This window comes from Corvus hawaiiensis, chromosome 3, assembly GCF_020740725.1.
Source record: "Corvus hawaiiensis isolate bCorHaw1 chromosome 3, bCorHaw1.pri.cur, whole genome shotgun sequence".
In the NCBI taxonomy this organism is placed as follows: domain Eukaryota; kingdom Metazoa; phylum Chordata; class Aves; order Passeriformes; family Corvidae; genus Corvus; species Corvus hawaiiensis.
Window position 1 is genome coordinate 65,981,617 of NC_063215.1, and position 23,576 is coordinate 66,005,192.

At 40.4% G+C, this 23,576-nt stretch overlaps 1 protein-coding gene across 8 annotated transcripts in view; it reads right to left on the reverse strand.

The window, feature by feature from the left end:
• The window catches only part of ARFGEF3 (ARFGEF family member 3), a 90,729-nt gene that overhangs the window by 27,453 nt on the left and 39,700 nt on the right, over window positions 1-23,576 (reverse strand). For 6 of the 8 annotated variants that reach the window (XM_048296342.1, XM_048296341.1, XM_048296347.1 and 3 more), the window contains 15 exons: window positions 23,171-23,213; window positions 22,085-22,163; window positions 20,120-20,224; window positions 16,645-16,969; window positions 15,175-15,287; window positions 13,533-14,443; window positions 10,244-10,327; window positions 8,922-9,088; window positions 6,727-6,892; window positions 5,212-5,319; window positions 4,752-4,967; window positions 4,389-4,499; window positions 2,836-2,986; window positions 2,080-2,394; window positions 320-453 (listed from right to left, as the gene is read on the reverse strand). In XM_048296342.1, coding sequence (XP_048152299.1) covers window positions 320-453; window positions 2,080-2,394; window positions 2,836-2,986; window positions 4,389-4,499; window positions 4,752-4,967; window positions 5,212-5,319; window positions 6,727-6,892; window positions 8,922-9,088; window positions 10,244-10,327; window positions 13,533-14,443; window positions 15,175-15,287; window positions 16,645-16,969; window positions 20,120-20,224; window positions 22,085-22,163; window positions 23,171-23,213 — 3,028 coding nt within the window. The remainder of the gene's footprint in view (window positions 1-319; window positions 454-2,079; window positions 2,395-2,835; window positions 2,987-4,388; window positions 4,500-4,751; window positions 4,968-5,211; window positions 5,320-6,726; window positions 6,893-8,921; window positions 9,089-10,243; window positions 10,328-13,532; window positions 14,444-15,174; window positions 15,288-16,644; window positions 16,970-20,119; window positions 20,225-22,084; window positions 22,164-23,170; window positions 23,214-23,576) is intronic. The other 2 variants (XM_048296346.1, XM_048296343.1) reach the window with 1 other exon arrangement.

A 23,576-nucleotide genomic window follows, 5' to 3' on the forward strand; every position in this document is an offset into this window, starting at 1 on the left:
ACTGGGTTCAAAAATAGAGCTGTGATTATATATGGGTGGGCAATTAACACCCCCAAAGTCCAAGAACCAAATGAATGTCCTGTGATGTGTTGCAAAGCAGGTGTGGATGTGGTCCCTGTCCAAAAAAAGTGCTCAATCTTTTCTAAAGGTTTTGAATTAGTCCTACAATTCTAATAAGAAAGATCTTATTAGACTACATACTGTGTTTTATTTATACCTCGAAATTTCAATTGAAAAAAATTGTAAGAATACAAGGTAAGTCCTGCAAACAGTACAATTGTATATAAAACACTCTGTACAGGATCTTCAGGTGATTTACCTGGCATTGCTAGTGAGTAATCAACTGTATCTGTGACTGAATGGAAAAGCTGGGCCTGAGAAGCCTTCTTGAGCTGGTAAAGGAAGCCTGCCAGTGCCGTCAAGTTTAACTTGTCAGCAGCGTCTTCAAAGAGCCTGTAGGTAAAGAACAGAATCTAACTGAAAAATTAATGAGATGCAGACTTAAATGTGTATGTAAGAGGACAACTCTTATCTGTTTGTGGCTTCTGTATGTTGCTTTTGGTGACACATTAGGTTATTGAGAGCTTTTTAATTTATACAGTGCTGCAGCAAGACTTTGATCCAGAAGCTTTATTAATTGGAGGGTGGAAGGTAGGTTGCTATGGGATCAATCAGAACCCTTTCAAGATTCAACTATGGCGCTGAAACAAAAAGTCACTTTTTCCAGTTATCTTAATGCTATAAGCCATTCATGAACCAGTAATTAAAAAACCAGTCAAAACATGCCCATTCCTCACAACACAGATCATCATAGCTTCACTGACTTTAGAGCTACACCAGTTTGCTCCATCTGAAGTTACCAACCCTAACTTGAAAAATAAATTAATTCAAGTCTTAAACCTAAGGTTACTGTACCTGAATTGCTATTTTGGAATATTGCGCTGGTTTTGGCTGGGGTGGAGTTAATTTTCTTAACAGTGGCTAGTATGGGGCTATGTTTTAGTTAAACAATGAGAAATACAAGTAAGAGTAGTTATTTTCAGCTGCAACGGGCTCTTAGGATTTAACAGTTAAAATCTGTACACATACAACAGTAAGTGTGGTTACACTGGAGAGGGCTCCACAGAGATTACGTGAAATTTCACACGGTGCAGCCAGAAATTGACAAAAATATGGTTGTCTGTGTTGCTTTTCAGGCAAAACTTTCTATAGTCCTAAGAAACAAGAGATTGAGTCCTAATAAGCATCTGCACTTAAGTAAAAGGGTAGAAATGAAACCAGCATCATTTAAATTATTCTTAAATTATTCTTTATTAAAAGTATTGTTATTCTCTAATCCTCAGAACCAAGTTGTATTATAAGCTTCCTAACTAAAAGGTATTTTAATGCCCAGAGTCAAATTTCTACAAGCAGTTTATGCATTACTTTTGGCTCTGAATTTACACATGACACCTTCCTATGGGCAGAGATCAAGATGAAAAGTGTTAGCTGAATAAAAAGGTAATTGCAAGCATGCAAACCCAAGAAATTTTCAGCTGTAGCCTGGGCTGCTTGAAAAAATAGCAGAAATAATATCAGCTGGCAGACCATGAAAAAGGACATTTAACATAGCCATTGTGTGACCATACTTGGTTCCCTTCCTCCTCTGGACGCACTGGGGAAGCCTGACAAACTGTCCATGCAGCCCTGACAGAAGCAGCTGCTTTCTGACTGACACTGCTCTTATCAATCAGTCCCTTCTGGTCAGGACAAGACACACATTTATTTTGTCTGCTTTACTGAATACAACCTGTCAATTTACATGCAAGGAATAAATCCACCACTCTCAGGATGCATTTGATTTGCTTGGCATATTTACTGTTGTGCACAGACAGCTCAGTACTTGCAGGTACTGCAGAGATGAAAAAAGCCAGGTCTTTTAGAAGCTGCTGGTTGTGACAAACATGCAGCTCTCCTGTGAAATTCAACTGAAGCAAGTGGCTGCAACAAACAACAATTAGACCCACTGCAGCACAAAAAGGGCCATTTTGGTACTGTTTTGGGAACAAGGATTCTGGTTCCTGACAGCAGTGCTTTTACCTGTCAGCCTGTGTGGAGAGCGTGAGAACAGCCTTGGCAGCACTGGTCCCACACAGCAGACTGCCTCCACGGAAGTCAAAAGCTCTGCCCTTACTGCTGTCCTTGATGAGATCCTGGATAGAAACTGGCTGAATGACCGGATGGCTGCTGAGCGTGGTCTCCTGCTCGGGGGTCAGTGCCTGAGGAGCCTCCCCGGGCTCAGAGTCTGGGTGCAGCCCTCCAGGTGCTTGCTGTGACTGGGTGATGGTAAGGGAGGGCTGGGCAGCACCATCACTGAAGTGGGTGTGCTCCAGTGTGCTGATGTACTCACACACCCTGAGAACACACAGGGGAAGCAAAAAATTAACAAACACCTTGAAACAACCACTCCTCACTGCACTAATCGCACAACATTTTCCTCAAGCCATAAACAGACAATTTCTAACTCTCAGGTTACTCATAGATAACATCTCTTCTTACATCCTTTGGCCCCTCATGTGCCTAGACAGCAAATAGTTTGGTGGAGGTGCCTGAAAAGTCCATTTAGGTTCCTGGGTCTGCTACAGTCTTCTGGTAACTTTGAAGCTTCTAAGCATTGATTTTGTCCCTGAGCAGTGGTAGAAAACAGCACCATCTTTTGTTTTAGAGATACTGGCAGTTAATTCACTCTGACACTATACAGAACATTCACAGAGTCTGCAAAGCCCTTTTTCTCAGTCCGTTACTTTCAGGCAACATGGTATGAATTCTGGCTATTTTGGGAAAGCTGGTGAGTACCTGAATACATGAGGCCAACAGTCCTGATTATGGCTTCCCATCTCCAAACCCACATTGAGGACTGCATCCATACACAAAACATGAGCAGTGTGCAGGCAGACTCCCTGCACTTTCCCCATCTGCTCCAGTTTCTGCTCCACTTTCTGTTTCACTGCAGCATGAAAAAAGAATAAAATAAAATTAGGTTCTCCAGCTTTTAAACAAACACTGTTTTGTATACACGGTGATGGGCAAAGGATTACAGTCTGAAATCTATGAAAGAACATGAATTCTAGACAAAAAAACCCCAAAAAATCAGAGAAACCAATTTCTTCCTAATAAACCTAAGGCAGCTTTAAAACTAAAATCCTTTTTGACTGATCCTATATACATGAAAAAAATCAATGCTAGATTGACACCCTCCACCCCCAAATTCACATCCTGTTGCCTACAGAACAGTTGCAGATTGCCAGTGATATTTCTCTTCAGAGATGGCTGACTGGATATTTATTTATTTTTACCAAAATCTCCTTTGCTATGGAAAAAAAAAAAAAAGCATTTGTGGATTGCACATGTATTTCCACACAAAAAGTTTTACCAAAGAGCTCTTGTCAAAGCAAAACTAATCTTGATCTGAACTACAACCATTTGGATCTATTTATTTTTTCCAAGAATCCCCGAAAAGCTTTGTTTTTATGCTGCATTGGAATGGAAACAAGTTTTGAAGCTTTGCAAGCTTTCACAGAACAGATCTGTTGGCCGCTGGCCACTGCTGCTGCCTCCTCTTTGCTTCAGCATGGCCTTGTCAACTCCCTTCAGTCATGTCCAGAAGAGCAGTCAAAAGCTTCCTTAAGCTCAGGCTTTTTCAGTTTTGTTTTCTCTACCGAGACACCAAGTTTAAGTACCAAGCAGGGTCATTTGTGCAACACTGTGTTTTTTTACGGGTTTCTTGCCATTAGAAATCAGACATAACCAGAGAAATTTTATGTACTTCTCCAAACAGTCACTTCTCCAAACTGGAGACAACAATTGACTTTGGCTTACACTGAGTTTGAAATGGTGGTATAGAGATGCAAAACTTTTTATATGTTAAAATGACATCATTTTTTATTCCATTTTAATTTAACATGATTCAGAAAGTTTTAAATACCTGATGATGACAGAAAAGTCAGATTTCCAGAAAAGATAATCAAGGATATATAAACCAGACAGGGAGAGGGATGCAAACTCAGCTATTACCACTCAACACACAAAAATCCCCAAATAAGCTGTTTCTCTGATGCCCTCTGGTTGTACTAGTATCACAAGGTTTAAAGAGCACACATTGAAAAATGCCACAAGCTTATGCATTATTCCACTGATTTCAGTTCCATATAGAATATAACTAGTAGGACATAATGTTAAGAGCCTAGGACAGCAGGACATGTACTGAAGACACACATTCCATGTGCCGACAAGTGAGTAGTGCACAGCAGCAGAACAAGAGGGAAATGCCACTATGTGCAGCAAAGTACTTTCCAGTTGAGCTTTGCAGGCAATGTAAGACAAGGTAGGTAATTTAATAATGTAGTTACCTTGAGCTATAGCATCACTGGGTTCTTGGATTTCTTTTTCCTCTTTCTCTTCTTGGACACAGGAGGCCGCAGACATTTGGGCAAGAGCAGATGCACAATTAGCAGCAACTCCTGTAAGGCAACGACACAGTTACTGTATGACCAACTCCTCCTCCCCAGTCCCATACAACCCCAACACGAGGTAAGGTCAAGGAAAGTTGGCTGGATATGTTTATGCCGTAGGGCACTCTATGCATATTCCCACAATCCACATTCCTACGTGAAACTGGAGCAGGATGCTGCATTTCTTTGTCCCAAATTCCTTCAAGGAAAGTTACCATCCTAATTTATGAGTCTGCCATGCCATCCCCTATGCAGCAGTACCTAGAGCACAGCTCAGCCGGGCTGCCCTCCTTAGTCCATCCAGGCTCACACAGATGGAGTCCTTCTCCTTCTGGTTCTGCTCTTTGGCTCCTTCTGCTCCCAAGATGAAGGCCAGCCCCTTGGAGCTGCCTGCCATGCGGCCGGTCAGAGGGGTGGACAAAGTGTCAATCAAGTTCTTCCAACAGCCAATTAAAAGGTATCGGGCAAAAGCAATTCCTAGAGTGGAAAAACCATTACTACTATTACTACTAGAAAATGACACAACAGCAGCTTTACCATCAGTGGTAAAAAGCGAAGTCCCATTTGTCCTCTGCATGCTGAACTACCAATTCACATGTACAATGTACTGACATACTTTCTTTTTAAACTGTTATTCTACACAGTTTATCTGAACATGCTTTTGGTACATAACAACCCACTGCTGGTAGACACACTTGTACTTACTATACAGTCTTAGTACCTGCAACAACAGAATCATCTGTCTTCCGGTTCTGGGAAAGAGGAGATTGAGCTGAAGCAGATGCCATCAATTGGCCACCAATTGCACTGCTGCCCAAGCCATCAATGTCTGCCAGAACATTAAAATACGTCAGATTACGATTTGACACACAGATGGTACAAAGAAAGCATCTCTTACTGGCTCTGTGTTCAACTAAGTACTAGCACTCCTGACTTCTCAGGTGTGCTTTTTTGTTACTCTTTCTGCCAGCCTTCTAAAGCCTTGGTATAAACATGAGCTGTGGCATCTTAGGCTTTGCCCAGTATAACCAATGTTTTGTTGAAAAGGAGAGATATCCCACTCTCAAAAGCTGCCCTCCCCCTCTTCAAGTTACACCGCGAACAGAACTTCCAGCAAAGATTTCAATGTATTTCTTACAGTTCAGAACTTCCCACACACTTAAATCTCTGCATTTCTTAGTATAACTTCAAATCTTCCTAAATCCTGTATTTACATGTTCCCAGACCTCGGTCTGAGTTCTCAAGATGCATTGGGATCCTATGTCCTAAATGTAATTTTTAGTAGACCTATGTATGTTCAATCTCAACAAAAGAAATACAACCCTTTCTCCATTCACAACAAAAGACCAGTTTCTTGCAGAGAGTTGCACGTTAGGAACACCAGGCTGTTCTCCTTTCTAACAGCCCCTTCTCCACATACTTCTGAGTATTGTTTTTTCCAAGTGTTTCTTTCATCTTCCCAGCTCAATACCTAAAAGTAACACTGAACTCAATATCATCAGCAAAAAACTTTCAGAGCAGTGCCCTTTGATCACTACTTAATGGCTCAGCTGAAGCCAGTGTTCCCCCTGCATACACTATTTTAATTACATACACATTAAAGCAGACAGTGCATTTTTATATCAATACAGTATCATGGCCATCCTGCTGTCTTTCAGCTGATACAATTTGGTTTTTTTCCCCTCAAATGAAGTTAAGGATTGTTTTTAAGCATTTGTGCTCCAAGTTTTCAGCTTCTCCCTAGTGCCATTTGGCATATCCCTGGCACAGCTCAAGTCTGAACCAAGGGGAGTCCAGTCTATGGAAGGCATCCAGGATCAGATGCCGATATTTATATTTGTACTGCACCGCAGGCACACTGAAATGGCTTTGCTATGACATCAAGAAAACAGCAGCCTTACTGCTTATCATTAACAACTATCAAGTCTACCAGAACTGAAGCTGACGGAGTTAAGAGATGTTTTGGTCCAGTGAACAAAACTACTCTCCCTGTCTCCCAGGGACAGTTTCGATTTTTTTTAAACCCATGCTTCAAAACCACTCAGTTGATCTAAAACAAACACTTAAGTACCTGCCACAGCTCGGTCTGGCTCCTTCTCTACTGGTAATTCCATGAGACACCACATATTGCATGATGACACGCTGCTCTGTATGTAATGCAATAAAGCAGCGTGTCATGGTAGCTTGTTTTAGACACATTTGGAAGTTAGCCTTGCCACCATAATACTGTACTGACCTGTCAGCATGCTGATAAGAGGAAGGCTGTGTTCCTCAGGGCTTCCCCAGTATCCAGCTTCTCTGAGCATGTTCCTTTCTAGTACCTGGTGGTACAGTTCTTCAACCCAGGCCTGGGAAAACACCATCAACACTCCACTGGACTGGACCTGCTTCATAAACTCCTTCTGCAGAGAATCATAAAAGCCAAATGTAAGACAACAGAGTAAGCCCTACAGCATCAGCCTCAGTCCCCAGATCTACTTCTGAGTAAGGGATTGCAGAAGTAGAAATTAAGTTATGCAAAGAATTAACTGAGAATTACAATCTTAGAATTAAGGTTAAGGTTGGAAAATATCTTCAAGATCATCAAGTCCAACTGTCAACACAGCACCACTCCCATGTTCACCATTAAATCATGTCCTGAGTGCCATACCCACATGTTTTGTGAATGCTTCCATGGGAAGTCTGTTCTACTTCCTTACAACCCTTTCCATGAAAAGAAATTCCCTAATATCTAGTCTAAACCTCCTCTGGCACAACTTGGGATCATTTCCTCTGGTTCTGTCACTTGTTACCTGTGAGAAGAGGCCTACCCTCACCTCACTATAGCCTCCTTTCAGGCAGTTGTAGACAGCGATCAGGTCCCCCTGAGCCTCCTTTTCTGCAGGCTAAACACCCCCAGCTCCCTCAGCCACTCCTCATAGCACTTGGCCTCTAGACCCTTCATCAGCTTTGTTGTCCATCTCTGGACTCACTCCAGCACCTCAATGTCTTCATTGTAGTGGGAGTCCAAAACTGTACACAGGATTTGAGGTGCAGCCTCACTAGTACAGAGGGACATTCACTGCCCTGATCCTGCTGGCCACACTATTCCTGATACAGGCCAGGATGCCACTGGCCTTCTTGGCCACCTGAGCACACACAGGCTCATGCTCAGTCGGCTGATCAGCACTCCCAGGTCCTTTTCCCCCAGGCAGCTTTCCAGCCACTCTGCCCCAGCCTGCAGCGCCGCACTGGGTCGTTGTGACCCCAGGGCAGGATCTGACAATTTACCTTACTGAGCCTCATACAATTGGCCATGGCCCATCAACCAAGCCTGTCCAGATCTTTCTGTATCTGCTTCTGCAGTGGAGAATTACATGAACAAGGACCTCTCCCTTCTTCTACTGCAGTTAATGCAAGATGCAAATCAGAATGGCAGTTCTTGCACAGTGACAATGGGACATGCTGATCTCTCACTACTATTTCCATGAGATAGCAGTAGGATCTCAAATCCAATTAAAATAAGTTGTGGCACCTAATGTGGCCTGCCCAACAACTGGGCCCTTTTGCACTGAACAGACATCACAGATGAACTTGTCTCCAATTATTTATCAGAATGATCTCTACGAATACTTTGGTCATGCTCAGGCCTGTTGTGCACACTGACTCCTCTAGAGAATGTTCTGAGTCACATAGCTGCACTTGATCTGCTGCAGAACACACCAGAACTATGGATGATGTTAAACTCCACTTGCTTTTTAGATGATCTCGATTATAAATTCTCTTACACTGGAAGCTCAGCAATAATTATACATTTTGACACCTTTTTTATTTGTTCCATATATCACAATTTTTTTGGTTTTTCAGAAAATTCTGAAACAATGTATTGTGGGTAACTAAGTTGATAAACATGGATCCATGCTTTATAACTCACAGTCTTCAAAATGATTTTTAAAAAGCCCAAGAAGCTGAGGAATTCCAGGTGCGACAAAAATCATAATTTCACATTGATACTAAGACCTACTTATTTTTCACTTTAACTTTTCACATCTTCATCTACAGAAATTCAAATTGAGTATTAAGCAAAAAAATTGTCATTAGGCTCAAAAGCAATTGCAAGATGAAGGTACGTTCGTGCACATTATCAAGAGACAATACTTGCTATCTCACATGATGTTAATCTATTCTGAAAATAGTTTAACCATCAAAATGACTGTGACTTTAATGACAATCAGTAAGCAGCATTCCTTCCCACCAAACCACAGTGTAACTCAGATGCATGACACTTATCATGCAAGATTCATAAGCAGCTTGGAGAACGCTTCATTTGCAATTACTATTTCTCCACTTAGCAAGCAGCCTGAAGGCTTTATGTGTGGGCTGGTTTATGTGAAAGGAAGCAAAATAATTTTTCACTTTTTAAAAACAATTATCCCATATTCCCCAACTCACCAGCAACACAGGGGCTTGGGCAGGCTTCTTCCTGTAGTAATCAGAGTTTGCCAATTTTAGGTTCAGCAACAGAGTGTAATGTGATACCACGTAGAGACTGTCTGCATTCATCAGAGTCTGGAAGTTGAAATTTAGGTTTCCCTCAAATCCTGGTGAGTGCATCATACCTAACAAAAACACCATGTGAGCTCTCATATTTTACACAGATTTTTCCTGGAAAAAAATATCAGAAACTATCCCTAGCATTTTGGGAGCAACAGACTGCTAGAACAGTTAATGAATCATCAGTAGAAATTACTCTACTAAACATACTAGAACAGGGAACAGAAAAATAAGTAGTTCATCTAGAATGCAAGACAAACTGGACACTCCAGTCACAGTCCAGCAAAGCAACATGCTAAATTTGAAATAACCAAGGAGCACCAGCATTCATTGGGATGACTATCAGGTACATAGGGGGCAGGATACATCTGCAACACTAACTGGAAAAAAGTGAGGTGGGAAGGAGCAGACCCAAAGTCTGTGTAGTTAACTGAGAATACAGTGCACCAAATGGTGTAATGAGGTTAACAGCCCTTTAACTCCCCCAGTAAAGCTGTTCTGCCTAAGTCAGTTGCTGGATGGGGACTGGAGTGCTCCACACCTTGCAAGATCAGTCTATAACCATCATTCTCTCCATGGCCTAGAGGTATGTGGACAAATATCTGGGGCCAAGCTGGCTGGAACTTGTTACAACTCCAAGCCCTGTTTAGTTCATACAAGGCCTAGTTTCTAAATAGCTGAGCAGTAACACTTCTGTCAGACCCAGAAGACACCTGTAAGTACTCAGTAGTCCTGAAAACACTTTTCGTATGAAACAACAGCCTACAACCATGTTCAATGGCACAATCCCTCCTTCCCATGGATGGCAAATAGCTGACCTACTGGTAGAAAAATATAAACCAAGTATGAGCAACACCTAATTGAATCCCCATGATCTGTAGTTTGAGCCATGAAAAAAACAGAAATACCAGATCCACCCACATGACTCACAGTACTTCATGGTTTTCACATCAACAGTGAAATCCATTCATATAATGTCAATTAGGGAAGATTAAGAAGTCAGCTTTATCCTAGAGGAATGTTTGAAATGGAACAAAAACCAGCTTCCAAGGTTAGTTACATGATGAAGCAAAGCTGTGTCATTTGTTAACTGCTGCAGTGGTTTACTGTGAATATTCCTCCCACCATAAAGCTCATACCTCTTCTTAGACAAAATACAACAAATCATTAACATAAAAAAAAAAGCCCACACACAGAAAATAAGCAAATATTTTTCTTGCCTCGTGAGGGTTTGAAAGCTCTGTGCTGCTGCCTTCTCGGACTTTCCACTGTCGTCACTTTGGGGGCGTGGATAAGGTGAGTAACTGTTTGAGGGCGGATTTAGAAAGAGAGTAACTGTTCCAGGGTGGGTCTAAAAAATGAATATCTGTTCAAGGGAGCAACCTTTCTGGAAGAAGGGTGATAGGGTTGGCCACAAACCATACCCACACAGGCTGGCATTGCTTGGGGTAGATTTCTCACAGTGAATGCTAACAGAGAACCTTTACCTAGTACCAAAACTGCAATTATGTGCTTGCAAGTAGCCTGTGAGTAGCTCTAGTGACTTCTTCATCACTTAAAACAAAGATGCATCTTAACATTTTGTTGGATGGAGGATCATGATATTGATGTAGCTATCTCATCTCTCACTGATTTTATGTCTTATCTCTCTTAAACATGTACCTCAGGGACTAGAACCTGCTAGAGTAATAAAAACCTCAAGGCAGAGATGTATGTAAAAGTAAAAAAAAAAAAAAAAACAACCAAAAAGTCCACTTTATTTTGCATTTAAAAGTTTTTTAAAAAGTGTAACCTCCTACACAAGATTACAATTGAAAGGGAAGGTGTAGAGCTGCACAGAAAAGTGGATACTCCATCATGGGCATGTACTTGAGCACCAAAAAGTGTTGGGGGGAAAAAATATGTTCCTTCATTTTCTCTAAAATATGGGAAAATAAACAACTGCATTTGGGAGATGCTGAGATCACAAGCACAGAGGATAAGATGATACTTACCAAGATAAACACCTTCCCTCTAAAAAGTATGGAATCAAAACTGAAAAGATGGGATAACTTACTCCTAACTTTAGAGTTAACCAACTTACTTGCAAATTTTAATTTCACTATAAGTCTGCTTAGCCGACTTCACTTCACTTTTATCTCAGCAGTGCCTCAAATTCCTACCTCCATTCATTGCCTTTCAATCCTATGAAAACATCCTAATTTTGCAATGCTATCTATATAAGGACCTAGCCTGTAGGAAAGACTACTAAACTGTATTTTTCTTCCAAATTGTAAGAAAAATTGCAAAATGAAACAAAGCAGTTAAACAAGGTCTCCCAGAAACACAAAAATACTGCTTCTGTACTGGCTGGTCTCAGAACTGCATCTGTGTCTTTTCTCAACTTGAATCTTAACCAACACTCAAATTTCCCAATATATTCTTCAAGAATTATACACGAATAAATGTTATATATACAATGAATGGGACCAATCCCTCTAACTTCATCACCCAATTTGTACCTTGAGTAGCTGGTGCTAATGAAGTAGGACCTAAAGTAAGGACCTACACATTGCTTATATAGGCAGATCAAACTGGTGTCTCGAAAGCTCTCCAGGGGGAGTTCCTACCCCCTGACATTTGTTTCAACTTTAGTAAGTCTGTACAGGTCTTCAAATTCATGGCTCTCTCACCTACACAGGAACACAAGTTCTCACCTTGGGAGGACTGATGGACATTTGCTTAAGACCTGAGGTACAAGTTACGGGACTGTTCCAGCTGGACTGAGTCTCATTCCAGGTGTCCAGCTGAAACAGGAACCACCCAGATCTTATGAAAGCATAAAAGTACAACCCTGCAACAGCCATATCTCCATGAAAACTCCAGGATACCTCTTCCAGGCTGTTGTAATACAGTAAATTGCTACTCCACTTTTCCACAGTTCCTTACTGAATGGTGTCTTCTACGAGTACTTCACCAAATCCATCTGGAAACGTGGTGTACATTTTTTAAGTACAGATACAGCCGCAGAGGTGGCTTTCTTAGAAAAGTGAAAGGTCTCTCTCAACAATGTAAGTCCAAGACTAGGTATCTTTTTAAGATATGTAAACCACAAATAATGGATTTAATGCAGAATTTGAGTTATATTCTTCCATTTTTCTCACTGTATTACTCATACTGAATGCCAAGAAAAGCTATGTTTAGCCTTAAAATCTAGAATTCTCCTAGGTCCACATCTTCCAAAGTTTTAAAGAGTCTATAAAGACTTTACAGACAAAAGGGAAAAGAAGTGGCATACTTATTCATGCATGAGGGAACAGGTGCACAAAAGTTTGAGCTAGAGGTCTAGCACTGGTCTTTCAGCATAACCTCAAGATTACCCTTTCTCAGGAAAAAAATAAACACCTGTGACAGAAAGGATGCTCTTAAGCCCCTCAATTAGGAAAGTGGTTAACATCAAATGCCTCTTTTAAGGTATTTCCTTTCTGTGATATAAAATGGCCAATGTTTCTTAAGAATACCATTAAACCATCTTCCTGAGTTAGGGTTTATTTGGGTAGCATTTAAACAGGATATCAGGAATATAATCTTATTCACCCAACTTCGTATCTAGATTATGCTGTATGATGATGGGAAGCACCCCTTCCGACTCTGTATGAGTTTAATGTATGTGAGAGAGCACAAATGAATGCAGCAATGATTAGGAGATGAGCAATAAGAAAGGCAATTGCAGCAAAGTAAGTTAAAGAAACAGAGACATATATTTTAGCAAACATTTTCATTTTGGCCACTGTCAGAAAAGCAAAATCTTTCTAAAAATATATATTTACACACATTTTAAATATGCTATCAACAGGACAAACTAGCCTTTGCATGACTTTTTTTCTTTGTTTGACAGGTCAAGACCCCAAATGTTCTAACCACAAAAGAACTGAAGATATTTAATCTCTTAGAAGGCAAGATCTTAATTTTTCACTTGGTCTGAGCTTTGAGCTTTGCATTTCCTGTCAGATAGCAGCATTAAGAAAAACAAGAGTGAAGACCTCTCTTCTTTCCCTATCCTTTCTAGAGCTTGCTGCTGTGGAATTATTATCACCCTCTTTGTGAGGCTGGCATTACTAATAATAACAGTGCGGTGATGTACTAAGCTACTTATTCAAAACGGGTGATGGTACTTCCCACAGCCCTCTCATGCTAAGGGGAAACCCCAACCTCTGTTTAATGTGCAAAGCTTCTCAACAGATCTTCACAAACCTGTAAAGAGGTATCTAATTCCATTTCTTTATTGATTCAGGATATAATCCAGAGCCTGTTAAGAGTCAATGGATTTACCTCCCTTTGAATCAGCACCTGCATATTCAATTTGCTTTGCCCTAAATGAAGTGTGTTGCTGTGGAGGCATGTATGGTGTAAAGCCCAAACCTCCTTATTCTGGATATGTTCTCTGAAGATGAAATCCCACAAGGGAATCTGTGTACAGTGCTGTCAGAGTGTGCATGCTGGTTAGACAGTAAATATTTGCTTGCAAACCTGAGCAGAATGTTGAAGAGAAGCTCTGTAGTGCTCCATCCACTTCTTCGATGCTGGGAAGAGCTATAAGCCGAGGAAGAAGCGCTTCAAGTGACTGGATAAAGAGCCGTGCACTGTGTTGGTCTGCTTCTTGGCTCTTCAGCAATTTGAGAGAGAGAGCAGCAGTGCGTAAGGACCTGTGACCTGGGCAATCCCGTGGTGTCTGCTCCTCATCAGCCAGGGAGCAATTGTCAGAGCCTATGTCTGAGACATCAGACCTGCCCGAATCCTTTTCTGCTGCCATGGAATACTGATCGCATGAATCAAACTCAGTCCTAGAAAAGTCCTGGTCATCTACACTGAAGTTACTTTCACTGTATCGGGATCCATAGGAACGGGTCTTGCAGTCAACTGATAAAAAGTTAGTTATATCTGGATAGACGATGGTGTGGCTTCTTTGAACAACATCTGGCTGGTCAATGGTTTCTGACTCTGGTTCTCTGTAATGAATCTCTTTGCTTTCATGTCCAGTTGGAGATGGCAAGGAGTTTTTTTGACTTTCTGGATTATCCTCTGGAGTTGTTTGTCCCATATCCCCTTCCAAAGTAGTCTGACCAGTGTCTGTGGTAACACTAATGCTAATATCAGGACTCTTCTCATTTCCTGACTCCCAGGCAGGGTTTTCTGAGGACAGGATGCGTCTCTGCCACCTGAAGTCAGCATCATTGATCTCCATGGAGTCCCTGCTTGTCTCGGTCCCATCCTTCAATTCTTCTAAGCGCTGGAGCAGCAGCTGGATCTGCTCTTCACTAAGACCCCTCCCTTGGCTCAGCTCATCTAATGCTCCAAGCAGGGCAAAGACGCAGGACACCGAAGCATAACACGCCTCAATACCACCTTTGATGCACGCTTCCGTCATCCCATCCATGACACTACAATCAATACAGAGTTTATTTAAGTGATGCAACATGTATGGCGAGCACACCACCATCATTCAACACCATTTCTCCATAACCAGGAAAAAAAGAAGTGAACTTATCCTTTAAGATTATTCCTGAGAAAGACAATTAGTATTACAACAAATTATTAAGTCTTCCATGCAAACATGGTCATTCTGTAAAGGGAGTGCCAACAAGGGAAACAGTTACCATGCATTTATACCGGCATGCACAGCATATTCTCTCTTATAGACAAGCACTTAAACTGAAAAAAAAAAATCTCAGCACCCAGCTGAACTAAATTTAAACCCATCTGTATCCTGAAAATGATCTTATCTACAAGATATGATCTTTATAGGAACTGAGAACCCTTCTTGCTTGATCTGACAATGTTTAAATTTTCTATGACCTCCTCTGACTTCATTTTAGAAATGTACCTCTAAAGAAACACACATTTATTTCACTGCAAGTTTATGGACCCATACCCAAAAATTTTCAGCTGTATACCAACATATGTGGGAATTTTGGCAAACTCCACAAGGTAGTTATCCACATCTTTACAAACAGGCCCAGACTGATGACAAACCAAGCAACCTTTTCCATTTTCAGAGGTTATTTAACCAGGCAGATACCCTGGCTCATATTGGGTATGCTCCTGAACTGCTTAAGTGTTCGGTGTGCACAGGTTTAAGACAGAAGAGGCTAAAGGAGGAAACAAAGCGTACAGCTTGAGAAGATCCAGATGGGACTTTCTTTTAGAAATAGACCTCTTCTTGGATTCTGACTCAGAAGAGCAGGGCCCTGCCAAATCACAAAGCTGCCGAGGACTGCCAAGTATCTGAAAGGAAAGGAAATGGAATTAGGTAGATTATCTAAGCACTATTTAAATACAATAAATAAGTCATAATTCTATCAAGCCCTGGAACCCAAGGTAGCACTACTGTAATTTCTCACAGCAAAGGAAAACAGCACACTGATGTTCTACTTATTAAAGCTACCTTTCCTCTTTTTAAAGGCAGAAGAGCAAGTAAAGGAGAATATTCAGGAAGGATCACATTTAGAAAGTTCTCCAGTGCTTTACATTTTTGACTGAATTTTTTTCATCTGATACTATCCACAAGACAATTTTTATGCCTACATAAGTTATTTTTTATTATAGTTTATACCAAAGGAAGCCTTTCTCCTCAGTCACCTAGTTACAAAATGATGGAATCATGCAAAGATACGCAAAGTGATTCCTTCAGACTCAGCCTGCTGGGTGGCATCTTGTTAATGCCCACCAGGAAATACAAACAAGCATGTACTAATGAGCCCAAAGAGGCAACAGGTACATCCTACACAAAACAACATTACACTAAGCTTTCCCTAAAACTTCAATTACCACCTTGCTACTGTTTAAAATTAGAGAAAGACAATGATAGGATGACTGCTAGTTTAGACAGCAACGAAGTGGGTGGCTGTGTGGTGTTAAGAAAGATTTTTCAGAAACAGAACAGCCTCGGTATGCACAAGCTAGATGAAAAATTCTCTAGGAGATACCACTGTTCCTACAAATTACATGAATTGCCTTGTGTTCCACAACATGAGAAGAAAGGTGCCCATGTGGAATGGAAGAGTCCAAGGTTTCAGATAGTGTTCAAGTAAGACTCTCAGTGCTCCAGTTTTAGTGCTCTCAGAGGCACTGGGCAAAAAGCCAGAATGGACTGGTCTTGAAATGGGTTCTTAAGACATTGGCAGCTTTCTTGTGTCTATTCAAAAAAAGCTCCAAGAAACTGGATTTCAAAAACCTGGCATGTTATCAAAGCATATATGGACCTTAATGCCTGGAAACCACACTGTGAGGATGTGTCTGGGGAAAGATGCCAAAGGAGTTGTGAACTGGATCATAATGCTCTATCTCACCCAAAAGAGCAGTCATGACTCAGTGACAGGATCTGCTCCACGCGCACCACAGCATGAGAGCACTGATGGAGCTGCCAGAGTAGCTTGCATTATGGAGACAAATACAGCTATTACAACTGCATAAAGCTATTTGTCAGAGTGGTACTGACATACCAGTTGTGCTCAGAAAGGACAATTTCAACATCCCTATGTGAGAAGGTTTGAAATGGATTGGTATGCACATATCAGGAACACTTACTGTTAAACAAACATTTTGTTTTACATGTCTGGATTTGCACATGTGATTACCCTACCTCTTTCATAATTTTGATGGCTTCTACTCGATGTTGAGGTGGTGGGTAAAGCAATATTCGGTGATACAGAGACTGTAGCACAGGCTTCATGGATTCCACTGACCCCACCAGTCGAACCAGTTCTGCTGCAATATAATATATGGTCCGTGCAACGGGCCCACTAAGGGCAGGTGCCGTGGAAGAACAACCTGAACCCCGGCCATGATCAGAGATCCCTGAGGAAGGTGAATCAGCCTCAAGGCAGATGCTACTGTGGGCAGAGGTGATAGTTTTGTCATGGATTGGATTTCCCAGGATTACTATTAGGGCTGGACACAGTTGCTTCCTGAGAAAGAGAAAAGCAGCAGATGGTAACTGGAAAAAAATACTCTCACAAGAACAGATTGAAAATAGCCCATGGCTAAATGAGATACACACTCTTGTTTTAATGATCAGTCAAACAGCAGTGGTTAGATAGAAAAACAAATTATGCCAGACTTTTTTCATCTCCCAAGCATCAGCATGCTAGTCCATATGGAAATACCTCTGTGTGCTGTAGAAACATGGTACTGATTTTGCAAGTTCATGTTGCTGCACACTGCTGTCCCTTTGCAGGATAGTATGCCTGCCTCTTTCACTGGCTGCAGCCTATCACAAGGCAGAAATTCTAGGCTTCTGCTGCTAAGTGTCTCTTTTTCAGTCCAACTTGGGAGCTTTAAAAAAACCTGACTAAATAAGAACTTATCTATGTTAACTAGAAGGCTGAATGTTCCATCATTGAGCTGCACATGCATTTATTTTAGCACCCTTACTTGTGAGCTTGTTTGGCTGTCTTTTGAGAACATAATTAAAGCTGTCTACAATAACTCAAAGTGCGCATTATACCACTCATATGCCACTACACAGTAAATACCCATCCTTCCTTCAACTGTCTTTCTGCATGAGCACTCATGTTAAGTGATTCAACATGAGCAGATCACTCTTCTGTGGAACAAAAGCCAGCTCAGCACTTTGCTCCATTAGACGTTATTTCAGCTTTGCACTCACATACTCGACATTTTACTTCAGTCTGCAAGACCTTAAATTAAGAAGCCAAGGGCTGCCTGAGAATGAGTCCCAAATCTGGTTTTCACCCACGTCTCAGAGGTTCAAACGAGTGCCTAGAGCAAGCACCCAATTACAAGTAACAATTCATAAAATACATCCTCATAGGTAAGTACATTTTATTTTCTCAAGATTTTTTGCAGTCCTGAATTTTCATTGCTTCTCTTAACAAGATTGTTGAAACAGCTCAGCTTTCTCAAGTCACAGAAGGAAAAACAGCTTTTAACAGGACATCAGATAATGACTTTGAATCTGCTTATTCCATTTATTTCTCCAATCAAGTACATTTCAAAACATATCAATTCACTGCTTAAGAAACATGCCTGTCTCAAAGCAGGCATAATCACAGGTTGCAACAGCAATATATTCCCCACACATCTTAGTCTTATCAAAGTGTTTCTGTATCAAACTATGGAGAATGCTGTCAGAACACAGAGCTAAATCTTCTCTATCTGCTCCCTTCTTTATCTTCTGTTGAGAACTGACTAAAAAGTGCCAGTCAGAGTGAAACCTGTGTGCATGTAGGCAACAGCTCTTTAAAGAACAATGACAGCTACCAGTTTGGATCACAACTTCACTAGACAGGTAATGTATTAGTGTGTACAAAATGTTCAAAATCATGTTTGCAGTTTAAACTGTTTCACATCTTCCTAGTGTTTTGGGTTTTTTTTCCCCCCACTTAAGCAGGTAGCTGAAGCATGCATATTCATTCTTTGGCAGCAGTGCAGGTTAAAAAGTCCCACCCCTGATGGCTTGCCCTCATGGTACACAGTTACAGACACAAACACCTGTACATTTGCAGCATAAACAGGATCATCAAAATGATGTAAATTAAAAATAAAATAGCAAGTGCTTTCTTTTAACTGAGATCATTTCAGTGACCTTGCTTATAGGATAGCCTCACAATCTGTCACAAAAGGGTTGGGTGAAATTCAAAGGCAGAAACCTCTGAAATGAATCTGCCATGAGAGAGGGAGTTCTGCTCTTATGTTAGAGCTCCAAGAGGCCTCAGCACTGAGTCCTTGTGCAACACTGCCAAGTGTTACCAGTCTAAAGACCTCCCAGTCTTGCAGCCACTGATGTTCCTGGGACAGCAGGGGGAGTTATGGGTGCCTCTACATGTTGTATCCTTAGAATTGGGACCAAGGCACACACTTGAGTTTCAAAAATCACAGGGTAAAAGCACAAGAAACACATTAACAGTCACATATATCTCTCCTTAATACAATCACCTGACTAGGTCACAAGATGGGCACAGACTGCAAGGAACTGCATATTACTTACATTCTTGCTTTATTACTGTAACTCAATTATCCACAGGCAATAAAAATCCCACTATTTCAATCACAAGGAAAGAAGGATTACTTCAGGTGCTTTGAGGTGATGGTATCAAACAATTTAGAGGTAGATATGAAAACCAAAGGTATCAAGCTTTTCTGGTGAAGTGTATTAAAAAGGAGAACTTCTTGATAAAATAGAAGCACCATTAAGACTATTTAGCCTCAACACTTATACAACGATGCAGGTCATAATAAGGATTTTTGGTCACCAGCACATATTTGACATTAATTTTGCTTACCTTCCTATATTATTGTATCAGAACATGAAGAATCTCAACAGTACCCTCCTATGAAAAGCAGAGCATCTCTATGTTTAATGCCACACACAAATCCAAACTATTGCAGAAAGCATAAGAGATTTTCTGCTCTGGCTAAATCCATTAGACTTCATTACAGTGATAATTCACCACCGGGATTTAATGTGGTAGCTGAGCAGGCGGTCCTAACCAATTTTATATGAGGCACAGAAAGAACTGATAGTAGGTTAATGTTGGAACCCTGGGTTTAGAGAATTTAGGTTTCTGGGATATAACAATATATATATGTATAACAATATGGAGGATTTTGGGTGGGGATTTGTTCTCCTTCTTTTCTCTTTCTTCTTCACAAATCTGGGTGTTCTGGTATTGGGTCAAAAAACCCGCAATGCGGATCATGAATAGTTAGTTATTGGATTATAAGTAAAAACAAATTAGTTGGCATTTCATAATTGTGTGATTGGGACCTTAAAAGACCTTGGAAGTTAGAGCCATTTTCCACCTTGTTAACTAAGAGGCACATCCCGTGCAGCTGTGCTACAGATAAGAAGATAATAAACATCTAAGTCCGAAGAACAACGTAGCATCTCTGCCTTTTAATCCAAACTCTTAGTAAAAGAACTTGCAAAACAAAGGCAAAGAAGAAACGAAACGAAAACGGAGAAAATTAATAGGTTAACAGCAAGGTCTGCTCACACCTGGAGACTTTTTACTGGTTTGTTTGCATGGCTGGTGGGAGCAGGTCCTTTTACATTTACAAACTGAGTATTTGCGTTAGTCTTCAGATGTACTCACCATATTAGATCAGTGAATCCTTTGTGCTGGTGCATGCTGGGGGAGGAGCTGTTTAGCATGGAGAGGATGCACTCCAAGTAAAGAAGCTGAAGTTGACGATTGTCACTGGCAAAGAAAAGATGCCATTCACATCATATTAAAACAAAGACTATTTAATTTTCTAAAACAACCACTTTAGTTCACTTGAAAATTATACTGTAATTTACAGCAGTGATTTATTTTGCTTCTCTCTATCAATTTACAATGGTGTGATCACCTGCATCATCCCATTTACCTTGTACTGACCACATGCCAATGATCTACTACTACCAAAAAAAAAAGTGAAAAAAGAGGAAGAATAAAACCCAAATAATTACTCAAATTCAATCTAAAACCTTGGGAAGGAAGCCTCAAACAGAGGAAGAGGAGACAACTGAAGATTTTGGACTATTGGGTAGTTTCTTCAGGCAATCTGAAGCATGTTTAGGCTACTCTCTTCTGGTTATTTTATTTTTTTTTTCATGGTGGTGGCCACAATGGTCAAAAGTCAGTGCCTACAGGCATGATAACACGATAACATGGCTTTCAGGGCCTTGCCAGTTACTCTGTCAGAACCATAAACTCAAAGAAAGCCTCATGAGAAATAATATTAAAGAACCTGTGGACACCTGGAACTGATATACTTGTAACATGCACTTTGCCTGTGCCTACTCTTAACATTAACTGCAGGATCCAGAAGACAAGCAAGGCTGAGGTCTGCCTTATGAAAGGAGCATTCCATGGCAACTGCACCCACAGTCTGGTTTGCACTTCTGAGAAAACTAGGATTTAATAACTCTCTTCTCGTCAGAGATGAGAGCTGGAGGAATGCATTTTCTGATACATGATTGTAGGTCAAGGAAGCTGTAAAGAATGGATTTATCTTAACTGAAATTAAGGAGTAAGAAATACCTGGTTTTCTATCACAGCCTGAGTTCCTTTTGTTCACATATATGAATTTTCTTCCAAGTAGAGCAGTATCTGTTTCACAAGCCATGCAGAAAACACTAAATCCTGAGGCTCAAAGCTAGATTTATAACTCTGTGCTATGGAAGGTTGAAAACTGCTGGCTTCTCATATATTTTAAAGGTGATAAATTTTTCCTCACAACAGTCCATGCCTATCTGGAAAGGCACAGGCACTCCAGGTACAGATGCCTTTTTTGCCAACAGCTTTTCTTACAATGTGTCTTCATGCAGATGATCATCATCTTGCAGTTGACACTTGCATGGGCATGCACAGGGCATCCCTGCACTCTTGATTTTATTCTCCCAGATGCTGACACTGATTAAATAATGCTAAGAAAGGCACTCCTCTGTAATTTTGCTGTTATTAGGGACACTCATGGGAAGAAAGTCTGTAGAACTGCACACAGATGCCTGTGCTATCTTCGCCTCTGGTAGCTTCTGAAAATTGTAGAGCATATAACACACTGTCCATAACAACCACATTTTAAAAGTTAAGATCGTGCATTTTCAAGTAGGTAGAGTGTATGATATTCCTAAATTGGAAGAATTATTTGATAATACAAATTACTTCAATTGGATAAATGCTTGCCTAAGAAGGACAGATTTATTAATTCTAAATATAGTTTCTGTTAGGTCTTTCCATGGCTCTTGTACTTGTTATTCTCTCTATGATGGCTATTCCAGCCAGAAAAGAAAACTTCTCCTTGGATTAGTATTTTGCTGCTGTATGGAAGTTAGCCACAGATTAGATTTGCTGGAAGCTCTTTAAAGCTGAACAGTGCACAAAGAAGGCAAATTAGCTCCTCAATTCAAGCGAGGATTAAATTAATGCATCATGAACAATACTTTCTGTAGTAAACACTTCATTGAAGCACAGCTTTGATCCATAATTCCAGAACTACAACAGTACAATCACATGCATCAGTGAAACTCTCAATCTCCAGGTAATAAATTGAAACTATAAATTTAAATAACTCACTTTATGACAGCCTGGAGCTTCTCACAGAGCACACTGAGGACAGATACAACATCATCACAAAGAGACTCAGCTGAAGTACCTCCAAAAAGGACAAAGATCAGAAGCATTACATATGAGCAGCTGGATTACAACCTTAATGGCATCAGAGCTGGTCAGAGCTTCTAAACAAGGGCCAGGGCTACCAAAATTCATAGAGAAGATGCAGTAGGAAAGTCCTAGATTGGAAAGTGATCGCCACAAAATGCAAAAGCAGCAGTATTAACTCCGGAGAGAGCATTAATTGCTTACATGCATTTACAGAAGGTTAGCTGAAATCAAATTCAGATAATAAAATAAGTATACAATTAAATAATAAAAAAGATAGGCCCCAGTATTTCTACACAGCAGCCAATTTCTGTATCTCTCCCTGCAGCTTCTCTCTCTTACACAACTTCTAATGTCTGACCATGTTCTGATCTTATAAAAGAATGCTTGTGCTCTTCAAAGATTTTAGTCTTCATTCACACAAGTTCTCCTACAGAAATCCTCTGTGAAGGTCAAAAGCAGGGACTATCTTTTCTTACTAGAAGATGTTGAAAGTAAAGCTACAATGGGAATAGAAGAACATTCTCTTGTAAAAGAATCACCTGGCAAGTGTAAACACACCTTCAATAGTGATGCGCTTTCAAAAGTAGTCATTATATAATCATATAATATAATATATGACTGAAATAAAATAATCATTTCCAGATTCCACATCCTACTCTGTGAATCTATTTCATTTCAGGAAGTAAAGGCACTTACTAAAATTTTTTCCAGACCACTGGAACTCCTTAATTACAGAAGTTAGCACCTTGAAACAAAAATTTATTACTATGTTGAGTACAATGCTGTTACCATGGTCCAAATGAAGACACAACTGAAAATATCAGGAGCTAACAGGACTGTCTCAGCTCCTACCACAGGGAACAGAGAGAACACCAAACTATGGAGAAGTTATGAAACCCTAAGGCTGCAACTCCCATGACATCAAACAGCACTGTGTTGATAAAAGGAAAGTTAAGAATAAAAAAGTTGGATTGGAAGGAGTCACTAAAAAAGTATTACCTTGACTCTTGAATTTCTGCAAGGTGTCAGGGTTTTCAGCTGTCTGTTGAGGAAAGACAAAGGTGGTGTAATTGGTGCAAGGAGCAGAAGAACACTATAGAAGCAATAACTTAACAGCAGAACTTTCTTAAATTCATGTCCTCTATCTATTTCGGGTTTTTTGTTTGCTAGGGTTTTTAAGTGAAGCTTTTGCAAAACATTTTAAAAAATTCCTTAAGATCTGATTTAACAGTCATTTAGATTTAAGGAAATTGCATCTCAATGATGTTGAAAGCTTTGTAAGTCCTTAAGGGATTTCCTACACCTAAAACAACTCAGTAATAATTAGGCATGTAAATTGCATTGAAAATAACTGAGAGGAAAGCATAGTTTAGACTTCACAACTACTTAGAAACCAAAATCAATG